Here is a 14,712-nt window from a genome sequence, read left to right as displayed (position 1 = left end):
GATCATGACTAATGTTTTCCTGCGTATGGGCAGTTATTAAATCTGGGCAGGTTTCACAGACAAACAGATGGGAGTTGTGGTGAGTGCCAGGATTCTTCAACGCCCATGCCCGAGAGAAAACAGCTGACACCCTGAGCCACACCTGCTCTGACTATTGATTGTATAATGTTCTATTTAACCTTAAGTAAGTTCTTAAGTGCTGCAGCAGAGAGTTGGCAGGACAATGACTTACTTGTAAGCATCTTTATTTACAATTATTGTATGCATTTCAAAAAATTGTTCTTACTTCATCAAAAGAGGATGAAGACGGCCGTTCACTGCTGTTATTTAATATCAATTACAGATCACAAACCCATTTACCAAAAAAACACAAAGACAGTGTTCAACTCATCAGCTGGTCCAGTGGTTCACAACTAAAGTCTGACTGATAAATAAGTTTTAAGTATAATATATGTCGGCTGATAAGTAAGTACAGATATGTTTGAGGTCATTTAGAAAGCGTCTCCATTAGAGTTTGTTCACCAGAGAGCGCAGACAAGTTTAAACTGTAAAACGACACACTGAGCGCATATCTTGGTCACAATGTTAAGGGGTCCTCATTAAAAATGTTGCAAAAAATATGTATGACCAAAAAAAAAAAAAAGATTATCGGTCGATATAGCATTATCTGATTTTTAAACTTGATATAGGCTTCAAAAATCTAGTATCTGTCGGGTTATAGTCACAACTTTTTCAGCTTTGTGACCCCATAAAATGAAACAACTTGAGACCCCTCATCACGCGTATACAATATGACCGAGTTCTGACATGAGTTGTGAGCAGCTTGAAGAGATGAAAGTATCCAATATTTCAAAATAAAAAAAAGAGCAAGAAGTCAGAAAAATAACATATTTGTGTAACAGATTTTTTTTTAAATCATCTTGTGACTTCTCACATTTATTTTAGGAGGTGTTGGGATTCCCAAACCTTTAGGGCTTTAGGGCTGCAAGTAATGATTACTTTCATTATCAATTAATCTGACTATTATTTTCCTGACTGATTAATTTATCATTTGTTCTATAAAATGTCAGAATACAGAAAAATTCCTACTACAATTTCCTAATGATGTCTTCAAATCGTTTGCCTTGTCCGATAAACGCTCCGTAACCTCAACACATTCAGCAAGTATTTTTGGACTGGTCTAAACATTTAAGTTCAACCCAACAGAGTTTTGTATCCTTCTAAAGAACAAAAAGTTATTTTGTCTTCCTGGCATACTCTTTCCTGCCGCCCCCTTCGCTGGCAAAGTTGCGGACCCGGTGGATCTTGGCCAGCTGGCCCTGTATAGTCTTCATTATGTCCATGTGGTCTGGAATGTGAACGTAGCGGACATTCCTACCGGTGATGAACAGGTCCTGTAGCTGGGTGAGCTGCCCCCGCCGGTCGCGGTACAGCACCTCCGCCAGACGTATGTTCATGAAGGCGTCCACGTTGACCACACGGCCCCTCGCCGTGCTCTCGTTCTTCAGGTCCACCGTGGTCACCTCCCCCTGCAGGCCCTGCAGCAGCACCACCATGCTGTTCTCTGCGATGGTGCGCTCCCGAATAGAGCTAAAAGATTCAGCTGGGCCCGAGCCCGACGGTGGGGATTCAGTCCCCTCTGACTCCATGAACTCTGTTGAAGAGGATCTTTGGAGGTCAGCGATACCTGCAGGCAGGTTAAAGGTCAGTTAATGCCATGCAATTCATTACCAGATAGAAATAATCAAAACAAGTTAGAGCCTGTGTTATAGAGTGTTTTCATTATATTTCCAACATTGTAAATGTTGCAAGGAATAGTTTTAGGTCATTAAAAAAATTATACAATGGAAAAGTCACAAACTCTGTATGCATGTATGCTCTGTATGCATTTCTCTCTCATTTAGACAACATTTTGGCTTGCAGGCCCTCTTCAAGATCAACAAGAATAGGACACAGACACTGGTATGTTATATAGGCAACATCCTGGTAACACATCTGATAGTGATTAAACAGTCATGTTCCACCATTAGAGTAACAAAAACAATCAAGAGGCCTTCAGCGAATCAAAAGCAAGCAGCAACAGGAACTACAGCCAATCAAATCACTTTAAACAAAGTGACAAGAACCATTATGTCTCATACCACATGAAGAGATTTACATTTTAAATTACAATTCTTTGGTTAAGTATATTCAACCTCAGCTCTAGATGACCATCATTATCAACAGCCCTGCAATAAAGTTGACCTTTTAGCTGATGTGCCTAATAAACTGGCAACTGAGTGCACAGCCATATGTTAACATGCCCCTGCCTTCGATAAAGCATTAATTTAGAGTCCTATTGTGATCTCACAGATGCCTGATTATTAGGTCCTTTTAAATTCAAATTTTGAGGGTTTCAGTTCAAGACTCTGAGGAGTGAAAGATGGTCTTGAGAATTGGCAAAACAATGTATTACATAGAGAGTGTCAGTGTTTTTGAGTACTGTCCCTCCAAAAAGAACCTGGAAAAAACTTTGATCAAAAATGTCTAGAGCTGCAACATAGTCGATTTATTCATTGACAGAAAATTAATTGCCAGCTATTTGATAATTGATTAATCGAAATCTAAAAAATTAATTTTTTAGAGGGAAATGTCCAAAGTTCTCTGATTCCAGCCTCTAAAATGTTAATATTTTCTGGTTTCTTTAGTCCTCTCTGATAGTAAGATAGTAAGATAGATAGAAATTAACCCACAGTTTAACTGATAATGAAAATAATCGTTAGTTTCAACCCTAAAAATGTCTGGCAGTAGAAACTTTATGTTATCTACCTACTGGCCATGTTTCATGAGTTTTCCAAGCAGAAATACAACACAAAAATCAAAATATCTGCAATAATCTGACATTCTGTCACTATTGATATCTGTCAAAACTAGCTTTAACAAGCAGCATCTGAATCAGCCCAAATATATTTTTACCACTGATATTTGGCTGATTGGCAGCAACTTAACTTAGCTGTAAAAGTAAACATGTAACTTACGCTCAAAAAACAACAATATAATGTTAACTTAGCAGTTTCTCCATTTCTTACAAAAACATACAGATTTAAGCTAATATCAGTATGAAAAATGAGATACTGGCACAGGCTTCATTGTGAGGGATATCACAGAGATTGTAACTCATTTAATTTATCCACTCTCATCTCAAAAATCACAGTTATTTGTATGATTATTGTGATATTTGTGTGTCTTGCTGATAACGTTTAGAAGTCAGATTCACTGTTAGCTTCAGCTGCGAACCACGTACAAAACTACGACCATTAAAAAAAAAGCCTTGAAGAGCCCATATTATACTGTTAACTTAAGATGTTGTGTGTGTTATATTTACCTGCATTAATTAAAACCTTACTTCATGTGAAAAACCCACACAAAACCTTCGCGGGAGGAGATCAAAAGCACGGATGTCAACAAAACTTTTCCCGCACGAAGACGTCGCCAGGAAATACAGCGTGATGACGTTTCACTTTGCGTCTGTGCGTCACAGATATTCTTCAACACAGGACAACAACAGCGCCCCTGTAGGCTGCTGGCAGCTGCTCCACGAAACAAACTAATACACAGGAGAAAGTTCAGTACAGACATTTCCTCAAATATAGTATATAAATGTGTAGAATCAGTCAATATTGTAGATGCCAAATAAGACACACACTCTCCATTTGACAAGACTGTGTCCAACTGCTTTTCTTTGTCATAAATGATAGTAAACTGAATATATTTGGGTTGTGGACTGTTGTTTAGACAAAATGAGACATTTAAAGATGTAACCTTTGACTCTGGGATATTATAATGGGTATTTTCATTATTTTCTGACATTTTATAGATAAAACGACCAATTGATTAGTCAAGAAAATAATCAGCAGATTAATCAATAATGAAAATAATCATTAGTTGCAGCCCTACTTTATTTAACCAACAACCTCTGAGATTGAAAATCTCTAACAGGAGTGTCCTGGCCAACAGAGCAGCAGCACATAGAACACAGAGGTTACAAAACCATTTAAGACTAAATTAATTAAGGAAAATATTACAAGAATAATTACATATGGGTCAAAAGTATAATATAAAATTGATCAAATAACTGTATCAAACATATCTATACAAGCAGCATAAAAACAGATATGCAGTACATTAAAATAGAATTAAAAAATACAGTACATACAGTCAAAGGGATGAATAAAGTCCTACATCTGTCATACTGATTACCATGCACTATTGTTTTTAAATATACTATTTTACAACATATTTACAGTGCATTAAAATGGATGGGAAACCTGATTACTTATCCACTGTATTTCACTAAAACTCCCGATCCCAAGTCAATGTGTGCAAGGAAAGAAAAAGCCTAACTGTTTAAAAAATGGGATAGCAGAAGAAAAAAAGGAATATTAAATAATTTAATTAATTAATTTAATTTGTAGAACAGAATACATTAACTGCATATTTTACAGATTGTACAGAAGCTCACAGTGACAGATAAAGTGATATTAATAGTGACAAATAATGTGATTTAACCTGAGATACAAGACTCTGGCATTAGTCAGTTTGGCCATAAAGTTGAAACAATGAATACCTGCATTTCTGACTCATCTCACTCATTTCTGAAACCTAACAACAGACTCAGAGGTCGTCCATCATGGCCAGCAGTTCGTCTCCTTTGTTGCTGCTCGGATTTTCAGGCTGCTCTTCTCGTTCCGTAAACAGTCCGGCGATTTGCGCCAACTCAGTCGCAGCCTGTTCATCCTGAATCGAACAAAAACAGGACAGCTCTTCAAATGTTCTTAAATAACAGATCAGTAATGTTATGAAAAGGATTGTTAATTGTTGGTGAACTACAATCCATTAAGAAAAAATGTGTCACATTTTCAGAAAAGTGTGAATTAATGTTATGACTTTATTCTCAAATAACTTAACACTTAAAATGAATTAATAATGAGGTGTGTATAGCTTCTTTGCTGCATCCATGATTATAGTGTTTTTAGCTTGCCGCAGGTCCTGTATCAGGTTTAGAATATGCTTACAGACTTAACAGGTTGCATAACTAAAAACTATGGCATAACATCAACACCTTGTAAAGTGGAAAAGTAAACGCACATCAAGGGTTGTAGTGAGGTGCTGATGGATAGGTACAAAGTTTGGAACGTGACTGTTTAATCACTATCAGATGTGTTACTAGGGTGTAGCCTACATAACATACCAGTGGCTGTGCCCTGTTATTATTGTTGATCTTAAAGCCTGAAGGCTGAAATGCCATCTAAATAAAAGAGAAATGTTTATGGAGCCAGAGTGTGCAACACTTTTTTCCTACTGTCATAACATCAGCACTTACCTGCATCGCCTGAATATTTATCACTCCGTACAAGGACTCCTCAGCCCCACCTGAAGTCCCTCTGTTAAACAAAAGAAAGCCATGTTTGTTGGAATGGAATTTAAGTTAACTAAAAGTAATGACAGATGGAAAAATAAACACTCACGCCTCGTCCTCCTCTTGGTCTGTAGTAAACAGGTTGATCCGAAAGCCGGTTTCAGTGTCAGGCATGTTCTCGGCCTTCACGCTGCCCATCAGACGGGCCAACAGGTTCAGCTCCTCCTTGGCCAGCAGGTTGGGAGTGTCATCTTTCTGCTGCAAGAGAGAGGTTCGAAGAGGTCAAAACTCCAGCAACACTTGTAGTAAAAAGAAGAACTTTAGTGTGGCCTTCATCAGAGTCAGCACATCTACGCACAGAACATTTAAAGGTTCTTTTTTTTGGACCTCTTTAGACTTTTTCGGAAGTTGTGCCAGAAACCCTTCTCTGCATGAAGAAAACATGTAAAAAGGTTATAGTAATACATGAACAGAAAACAGACCTCAAACCTAGACTGTACTGTGTTTAATGCATTACGCAGTGGTGGAAACAGTATTCACATCCTTCACTTAAATATAGGATTGGAAAGTAGTTGAATCTATAACAATACATTGTATTTTATAAGCTAATCATATGTTTTGTATATAAATCGCAATCAAAGATTTAAAAGAATTGAAGTGGCTGGTAAAATGTGAACATTCACTAGACATTTGGCAGGTGGACAAAAAACTTGTGCAGTACAATGCTTAGTTCCATTATAACAGGGACATTATAAAAGAACAAAAAGCAAAAGTAGAACATTGTAAAAGATAAAATATTGTATATTGTAATGCAAAGTAGATCTGAGAATTATGTGTATACATTAGACAAATACACCATACAGTTCAATAAATGCTTATATGCTGTATTTCCGATAAAGTGTGATGAGATGTTTATATACAATGCAACAATGAAACAGTGATGGGAGTTATTTAAGTAATGTAAAAGGAGTAATAGTGCAAGTATGGCATCATTCAGGCATTGCCGTTATCTGCAAAGACACCAGCAACTATATCTGTCAAATAAATGTGCTCATGTAAAAAGTACAACTTTATTTAAGTGCAGTACTTGTGTAAATGTACTTCTTTGTATTCTACTACTGGGATTGTGTTTACATATTTGTGTAATAGTTTCAGTTTCATGCCGTTTCAACAGTGGACATTTTGAAATGTTACAACAGGAAGAACACAGGTGTCACTAATGACATTTACAAGGACTGTGCTCCATTTAAATGCACCATTAAGCATTCATACATACCACACACACACAATGATATATACACACTGTGTAAACACTAATAATGACATACACACCCATACAGTACCTGTCAAAAGTATGGACACACCTTCCCATTCACTTAAATGAGAAAGTGTGTATATACCACCTTATTTCCTATATCACATGCCAAATCCAGCTTGCAGCCTCTTCCTTTCTGTTTATAAACACATGTATTATTAACTTTACATTGTCATGTAACTGTTTTATCTCAATGTCAGCATGTTCTACCATTGTTTAAGTCACCTCTATTAACATACTGTATATGAATTGAATTGTACCAAAAAGTGGTGTACCAATTTAAAAGAAAAAGGTGTTCCAGTGAGCCATCATTCACAATAGCAGGGCCTTATAGCTGGAAAATCTAAACTGAAAGCAGCAGTTGTTGATGTTAATAATTACACCTGTCTTTTTCCTGCTATGAAAACGCCATGAAAAAGCCCCATTATTACCTTGACAGAAGGAGCCTTGGATGTGTGCGTTTCCTCTGGATGGTTCACAGTGTACCTTTAATTCATGAAATACAAAACACAGCAGTGTCACTCACAAGTGGAGGGCTATCCACATGCACAGGCCACAGAACTGTATGTGTAAGACATAAAGGATAAAGGTGCATTACATGTTCATGCCCAGTTTGATGACTCTGTCTCCATGAAGCTCAAAGGATCCCTGTCTGATGGGACTGGTGTAACTTCCTCCTGTGGGGAACTCACTTCGTCTCACTTCTCTTCCCTTACTGTCAAATGCCCTGTGGAAACAGGAAGCAGATGATGATACTCTGGAATATTGAGATATTTCTTACACGCAGACAGAATATATATGAGACTAAATGCCAGAATATTGCAAATTAAGATATGTCAGCTTGTCAGCAGAGCGTTTGCAGTTGCACCACACATGTAAGCAGCCAAATCTGGCTTGCTGTGTGCAAATGACACCGAACAACCATTTTAACAGCCATTATAAAACAATAAAACTTATTTCAGTTTGTGTTAAAGGATAGGTTCACAATTTTTCAAATGTGTCTTAAAACAACAGTCAGGGGCCCATAAGAACACTGAAAGAGGTTTTCCTAACTGTAATTATTTCTCTTGTTCATACTGGCTATTAAAAGATCCCCTTCAAATGTGCTTTCAATGTAAGTGATGAGGGCCAAAATCCACAGTGTGTCCACACAGTGATTTTATGTAAAAATGTGTTTAAAAGTTTATCTGTGAGGCTTCAGCAGTCTGAGTTAGTCATATCCAGTGGATATCTGCCACATTTACAGTCTTTTTAGCATCAAATTCCCTCTTTGTGTTTCCTTGTTGAGCTGCAGTGGAAGTATTGTAAGAAAAAGAGGGACTTTGGCACTAAAGCAAGATATCTACTTGATTTGACTAATTTGGACAGCTGAGGCTTCATATTATCTTCAGATAAACCGTGGATTTTGTCCCCCAAGTGCATTATGAAGGGATCCTCTAAAGGTCAGTATGAACAGGAGGAATGATTATGGCAAGAAAAACCTATTTCTCAATGTTCATTTGGGCACCTAACTGTTGCTTTAGACAGACTTGAAAAATTGTGAACCGGTCCTTTAAACTTGATCTTGGCTTTAAATAAAGTTGCATAAATCATGTTAAGTCTATTGACAGCAATCTGTATGTCATCATATGTGCAAGACATAATTATACCTACAGTACCTAATTAGCCCTGGAACATCTATCCCACGAGGCACTGGTCCTGAGGTCGACAGGGCAAAACGTCCGTTGGGATTCTGTACTTGATTTTTGAGAAAAAGCGACACCTAAATGAGAGAATAAAAAATTCTGATTGAGAAAAAAAAGTTTTTTTTATATTTTCATCTCACTTGTATGGAATGATTAGATAAAATGACACAAGGACTCACGCGGATATGCATGTCTTGAAAAAATATGAGCAGTGTTTGTCTGAGAAGCTGGAATTCACCCTCTGACAACAATGAGTATGCCTACATCAAGAGAAAAACAGGTCACACAGGATGTACATACAGACGCTAAAAACTGACAGCTGGAATTTAGACAGTATAGACTAATTTATTGTAAAGACTGTTTGCAGAAATTATATGTAACAAAGGTGTAGTGGAATTTAAAAAATGTAACTTCAAACCAAAAGTATTCAGTAATGGAATGATCCAGTACAAGACTGGTTTACAACTGTTATCTACCTCAATGATCTTCCTATGTGTCTCATCCACTTGGTTCACAACCACAGGAGTGTCTTTCACAAGTTCTCTGATGGTATCTATGTGATTGTACGAGATGAGCAGCAAGTCTTTTGGGCGTGGACAAAGGAAGACTTGATACTTGAAAGCCATGACCATCAGCTCATAGAGCTACATGAGGAAAAACAAAATAAAAGAAACATTGAACTTGAGGACCATCAAATAAAACTACCTGTCACTTCCTAAACTGATAATTTTACCCACAAGATCCTTCTCAATTGCATCTAATAAAAGAGCTCTAGACTTGGAGTCAGACTTAAAGTTTGGGCATATTCAAAATTTTTACTACTGTCAACAAATCCCATTAAAAGACCTAAACCGTCACTGAATTGATTCCCCTAACATGCATTGTCTGTGCAGCCAAACCTGATTTACAGTATCTTATTAATCTGTCACAGATATCCATTGTTGTCCAATAACTAAATCTGCAGATATATATTCCTCAAGAAATACACTTATCACTCCTGTTTGAGTAACGTTTGCTAAAAACTGAAGTGCCCAGCTGTTTTAGGAAATTACTGAGCCTTTAAAACAATTAAACTAAATATTCATGACCCATTTTTAAAGATTTAAGTCTTCAGTGGGAGCGAATGGGCTTGGGGCTGGGATTTGTTGTCAATAACAAAAATATAGAATATCACCAGCTTCATGATTTACAAAGACTTGAGACTTGACTCCACTGTAGACTTGAGAGCAAAACAATGAAAATCACAAGTTTAAACCTAGTAAATTCACATAAAAAATGGCCACACACCTAGAATAGTTAATTATTTGGCCTGTGGATTAAAATGTTGCATCACTTATTGGTCAGCATTCAAATAACTAAAAGACTTGTAACTGACTTCCAGTTTGCCTGTGAAGACTTGACTGAGATTTGCCCCTATAAGAACTTAAAAATCAAGCTTTTTCTAGTGTACATACCTTGTCCATACTAGCTGGGTTCAGCCTCATGATGGAGGCGTGTGCTAACCGGGTTAGCACTGTTTTCAATGTCCTGTGAGAATACAGCTGCTGAGGTTTGAGAAGTTCATCCATAAAGGCTTTACTAAACATGGTCCCAACAATGTCATTCATTACTGTAAATGGGGAGGGGACAGAAACAGAGAGGTGGTTAATCATGCCAAGAATTTGCCACTGAATATTTCACATGGAATGAAATAGCACAGAAACCCTTGTTTTAGTGCTAATTTGGGTACCTGACAGTTGTTTTAAGACAGACTTAATACATTTAAATATGTTATTTAAAGGTAGTTCAATCACAGCAAATCACATGAATTCCACTAGAGTCAAAAGCTGAGATGGCAGTGATTAACGTGACTAAAGCTAGCTACCTTTAGCAGGAGTTTTTTCATCATGATTGGATTTAGATAGACAGACATTAGATATTTAGATAGTAATTCATTTTGCTACAATAACTGCATTACTAATATGTTGCTTCATCAAAATGGATATTTTACAATTATAGAAAAATCAGTAAGGCTAGCCATGGCTAACTCCCCAGCTAGCTTGCACTTGAAATACTGAATCTTCCCTGCTTTAGCTGCCTTAATTGTTGTCTGTCTCTCTACTACAGTTTTATATGCTGTTTTCGTGGAAATTATACATTTCTATAGCATAATAATATTTTTTATAAGGGTAAAGCAGATGCTAAAATGTAAGATTCCAGTCTTAATTAAGACCAATGTAGTTGCTGAGCTTTGGCTTTGAATATTCCAAAAATTACTATTGCATCTCACAACTGTCCTACATCAGTTTTATAGAAATTGCAGCTATCAAGACACTACAGGGGCAAAAAGAGCTGACTAAACAATATTATTCTGAAGTGTGGCATGGGTACCTCTTTTTCTGTCATTCTCTGACCACACTCCTGCAGCCGAGGTAGGTTTTCCAAAACAGCAAAGAAAGAAAACAAATTTGTCACTGTCTTTGGGGTGTTTTGCACAAGAAATATGAGATGCACATGTTTCAGTCTATAAGCTGACATTTGACAGCTAAAGCTTGTCAGGGGGAAGGATGAGTGGGAGCTACACATGTACACACCTACCAGGCCTGTCAGTTCTCAAGCTATCTACCTTTCTCTGAATTGTCCTCTGAAGTGTTGTGAGCTCGCAGGCGTTGGTCCAGTATGTAAAGCATCTCTCCACCAAGATTAATGAAAACCAGGGGGAGAGTTCTCACAGACATCTTGCAAAGACAAAGACAGGATTAACTCCTACTGTAGCAAAAGCTGGCGCAGAAGTAGGCTTTAGAAGCAGTTGAGCCCCTTGCAGATGAGAGTCACTCTTGTCATTTCAAAGACATTATCTGATTGTTCCTGTTGTGAATTGCCACTGGTAACAGAATGGTCCATGTTAATGCTTATCTGATCATGATTCTGCAGATAACCTTTCTCACTAAGATGCAACAGGTGGTGAGGAAGAGGATCAGCACTGGCCGGGCACAAGCTTATTGGCCAGGATAAGAATGACGTGGTAGCACAGCCCAACCAACCAACCACATAAAGGTAAACTGCTACAGTATGCGTGTATGTTCAATACTTGTAAAAAGAAAACACAAAACAAACCCTATAGAGCAATGTCAGTGTTTTATATGCCTGTTTACAATCATTCAGAAACTTAATAATCATGTTTGTCTCTTGTCAAACACTCCAAAGGTCCATCCAATAAAGCCAAAAATTCATCATCAATACCTAAATAATTACACTCACATGTGATTGTTAAACATCTTATTCAAAATGTTGCAATAACAGCTTCTACTCTATTTCTTTATTCATTTTAACACCTGGCTGCAGAGATTTGATCCCATTTAGCCACAACAGCATTCATGAGGGCAATGTTTTATAAGTCTATTTACAATTATTCAGAAACTCAATAATCATGTTTATATTTTATTAAACATACACTCAAAAGGTCCATCCAAAAAGCCAAAATTATATGGACCTTAGGAAACTATCGATACCTAAATATTACACTAATATGTGATTGTTAAACATCTTATTCTGAATGCTGCTATAACACCCTCTACCCTATTTTTTAAAAAAAATCTGGCTGCAGAGATTTGATCCCATTCAGCCACAACAGCATTCGTGAGGTTGGGCAATGATTTTGGGCCTGGCTCCAGTTCATCTTGAAAGTCTTGGACAGGGTTGAGAGCAGGCCTCTGTTCTTCAACACCAATCTGGGTAAAATGTCTTCATGGACTTTGCTTTGTGCATGTGGTCATTATCATGTTGAAACAGAAAAGGTCTTCCCCAAGCCTCCACAAACATGGAAACTATTATTTTCTAAAATATCACTGTATGGTGTAGCTTTAAGATTAGAGTAGAGCTTAGTCCAAACAAAGACAACAGCTCCAAAATATGTGTCCACACATTTTCTGGCATATTGTGTAGCTGCCTCCACTGACATTGCCTATACTGATTTGTTGAAATATTAGTAGCAGCCTTTAAAAATCTCACATTATAATTTTATTCAGAAAATGGATGAATTGTACACACAGTATTTGAAAATAATAGCCAGCTGAATTGACTCCTTCCTCTCCACGACTACCCCTGAGGCCATATTTTACTAACTAAACTGTCTTGATATGATCTGTTCTCCACTTTCACTCTCCAAATAAAAGATTAGAGAGAAAAAATATGCAAATGAAAGTCAAATCATTATGCACACTGTTACAGCAGCTCACTCCAGGGGAGACAATTGCCTATGTGTCACCGTCATGTTCACAGTTAAAGCTTTTGCGTGTATTTTCCAAACTTACAGTTGAGACAAAAATACAAACACATCTGGGAAAGACAGCCACACAAATGCTGATTGAGTTTACTGGACCATAAATCAACCAACAAACAATTATGGAGATCCATCATTACCTGTGGCTTCTCTCTATGTAAGTTGAACCTCATATTGATAATTGTGTTGTGTTTTCTTTTCTTACTGTATCTGCCTATTCCAGTGGTGGAAGAAGTGTTCATATCCTTTACTTAAGTAAAAGTATCAATACAGCAATGTAAAAATTGATACTCCATTACAAGTAAAAGTCCTGCATGAGAAGTCCTACTTGACTAAAAGTACATAAGTATTAGCAGCAAAATGTAGTTAAAGTATTAAAGTAAAAGTACTCATGTAAAATGTCATGCAATGCAATGTAAAAATACTCCATTACAAGTAAAAGTCCTGCATGAGAAGTCCTACTTGACTAAAAGTACATAAGTATTAGCAGCAAAATGTAGTTAAAGTATTAAAGTAATAGTACTCATTTGGGCCCTCTTATTGATATATTATTATATATGACATCATTAGATTATTAATACTGAAGCATCAGTGTGTAAGCAGCATGTTACTGTTGTAGCTTCTGGGGGTGGAGCTAGTTTGAACTACACTATATACAGTTAGCAGTTTAGTCCAGGGGTTCCCAACCTAGGGGTTGGGCCCCTCCAAAGGGTCACCAAATAAATCTGAGGGGTTGTGAGATGAGTGAGAGGAAAGACGAAAAAAACAAAGTTCTGATACACAAATCTTTCTCTAATCTTTGATTTTTGGTGAAATATTGGATCATTTAAACATTTATTGAAATAAAACCATGTAAGAAGTTTAGAGGGAAAAATCACTATTTGGTGGAGCTGTTAACAACTCACAGACATCTGAAATGTGACCCCGACTACACACTGCTTTTTATAAGATTGCTTTTTAAATTTTGAAATTCAAAAAGGTTGGAAACCACTGGTTTCATCTTTAACAAAGTGTTGTATTTCAAAAGCTTGTTATATTATCCATTGTGTTAAAACTTCATCTTAAAAGTAACCAAAGCTGTCAAACAAATGTAGTGGAATAGAAAGTACTAAATTTCCCTCTGAAATGTAGTGGAGTGGAAGTATAAAGTAACATCAAATGGAAATACTCAAGTAAAGTGCAAATACCTCAAAATTGTACTTCAGTACAGTACTTGAGTAAATGTACATAGTTACTTTCCACCACTGGCCTATTCTGCCTAATAAGAATAAAAGCAAGGATTCCTTTTTTCCTGTTATTTGTTGTTTTTTGTTGTTTTTGTTTTTGTTATAATTTCTCAAGAAACATTAAAACAAGTATCATGTCTCCCCCCTCCCAGTGTAACCACTTGTTCAGGTGCAGGGACAGGTTTCAATGATCACCCGGCCCTAGCTGCAAGCTCTTATAACCTAAACTGGATGGAATCTATACCTGATGACACTCCAATCTCTGCTATTTCCATTCCTGGAACACACAAGAGCTTATCACTATATGGACCTTTTAAAACATATCAGATTTGGACCTTGGATAAGCAACTGAAAGTGGGGCTGCGGTTTTTTGATGTGCATACTGGGATTTTCTCATCTTTCCTAAAAGATATTAATATCGGTGAGAGTGCCAAGATATTTCAGGAAAACATGAGATTTGTTGATGCCCTCAAGATCATTTTTAACTTCTTAGATGACAGTAAAAGTGAGACTGTACTTTTAAAAGTGACAATACATGGGCTGATAAGGGAGGCAGAAGTTGAACAACGTATAAAGGTATTGCTTCAAAAGTACAAACACAGAATATGGACTGAGTCGTCCATACCAAATATGAAACAGGCGAGGGGCAAGATTGTTTTTCTCCAGAGTGACACGTTTCATGCTGGACTAAAAAGTCATGAATCTAATTTTTTCAAAGGTGACAAGCTAAACAATATTGAAGCCAAATTAAAGGATATGAAGTCACGCGTCTGTCGTGACATTGTGCTGACTGTCCCTGCAGATGTTTGGAGGCCTAAAAAGTTGGC

The 14,712-nt window shown here is 37.0% G+C and overlaps 2 protein-coding genes and 1 long non-coding RNA gene across 5 annotated transcripts; 1 reads left to right on the top strand and 2 right to left on the bottom strand.

Annotated features, from left to right (window-relative positions):
- Nucleotides 1-228: 228 nt before the first annotated feature.
- Nucleotides 229-3,490, bottom strand: lsm10 (LSM10, U7 small nuclear RNA associated). 2 transcript variants are annotated; one of them, XM_042435668.1, is made up of 2 exons: nucleotides 3,365-3,490; nucleotides 229-1,687 (listed from the first exon to the last, which is right to left on the bottom strand). In XM_042435668.1, exon 2 carries the CDS (start codon nucleotides 1,647-1,649, stop codon nucleotides 1,236-1,238), a length of 414 nt encoding a protein of 137 aa, XP_042291602.1. In that variant the 5' UTR covers nucleotides 1,650-1,687; nucleotides 3,365-3,490; the 3' UTR covers nucleotides 229-1,235. The 2 variants fall into 2 exon arrangements, with proteins under 2 accessions (XP_042291602.1, XP_042291603.1); XM_042435669.1 differs by having other exon boundaries at nucleotides 3,386-3,466.
- Nucleotides 3,491-3,941: 451 nt separating this feature from the next.
- Nucleotides 3,942-14,146, bottom strand: oscp1a (organic solute carrier partner 1a). 2 transcript variants are annotated; one of them, XM_042434538.1, is made up of 12 exons: nucleotides 14,130-14,146; nucleotides 11,004-11,115; nucleotides 10,769-10,798; nucleotides 9,853-10,007; nucleotides 8,875-9,042; nucleotides 8,578-8,658; nucleotides 8,372-8,475; nucleotides 7,312-7,440; nucleotides 7,145-7,199; nucleotides 5,508-5,656; nucleotides 5,363-5,423; nucleotides 3,942-4,776 (listed from the first exon to the last, which is right to left on the bottom strand). In XM_042434538.1, exons 2-12 carry the CDS (start codon nucleotides 11,113-11,115, stop codon nucleotides 4,654-4,656), a joined length of 1,167 nt encoding a protein of 388 aa, XP_042290472.1. In that variant the 5' UTR covers nucleotides 14,130-14,146; the 3' UTR covers nucleotides 3,942-4,653. The 2 variants fall into 2 exon arrangements, with proteins under 2 accessions (XP_042290472.1, XP_042290473.1); XM_042434539.1 differs by lacking the exons at nucleotides 10,769-10,798; nucleotides 14,130-14,146 and having other exon boundaries at nucleotides 11,004-11,320.
- Nucleotides 10,308-12,863, top strand: LOC121912412. The gene is made up of 3 exons (XR_006100065.1): nucleotides 10,308-10,809; nucleotides 11,312-11,434; nucleotides 12,693-12,863. It is a non-coding gene; the product is annotated as an uncharacterized LOC121912412 (long non-coding RNA).
- Nucleotides 14,147-14,712: the final 566 nt, after the last annotated feature.

The sequence above is a fragment of the Thunnus maccoyii genome, chromosome 15 (assembly GCF_910596095.1).
Source record: "Thunnus maccoyii chromosome 15, fThuMac1.1, whole genome shotgun sequence".
NCBI lineage: Eukaryota > Metazoa > Chordata > Actinopteri > Scombriformes > Scombridae > Thunnus > Thunnus maccoyii.
Note: the sequence above shows the minus strand (reverse complement) of the source record. Positions and strands in the feature narration are given on the sequence as shown.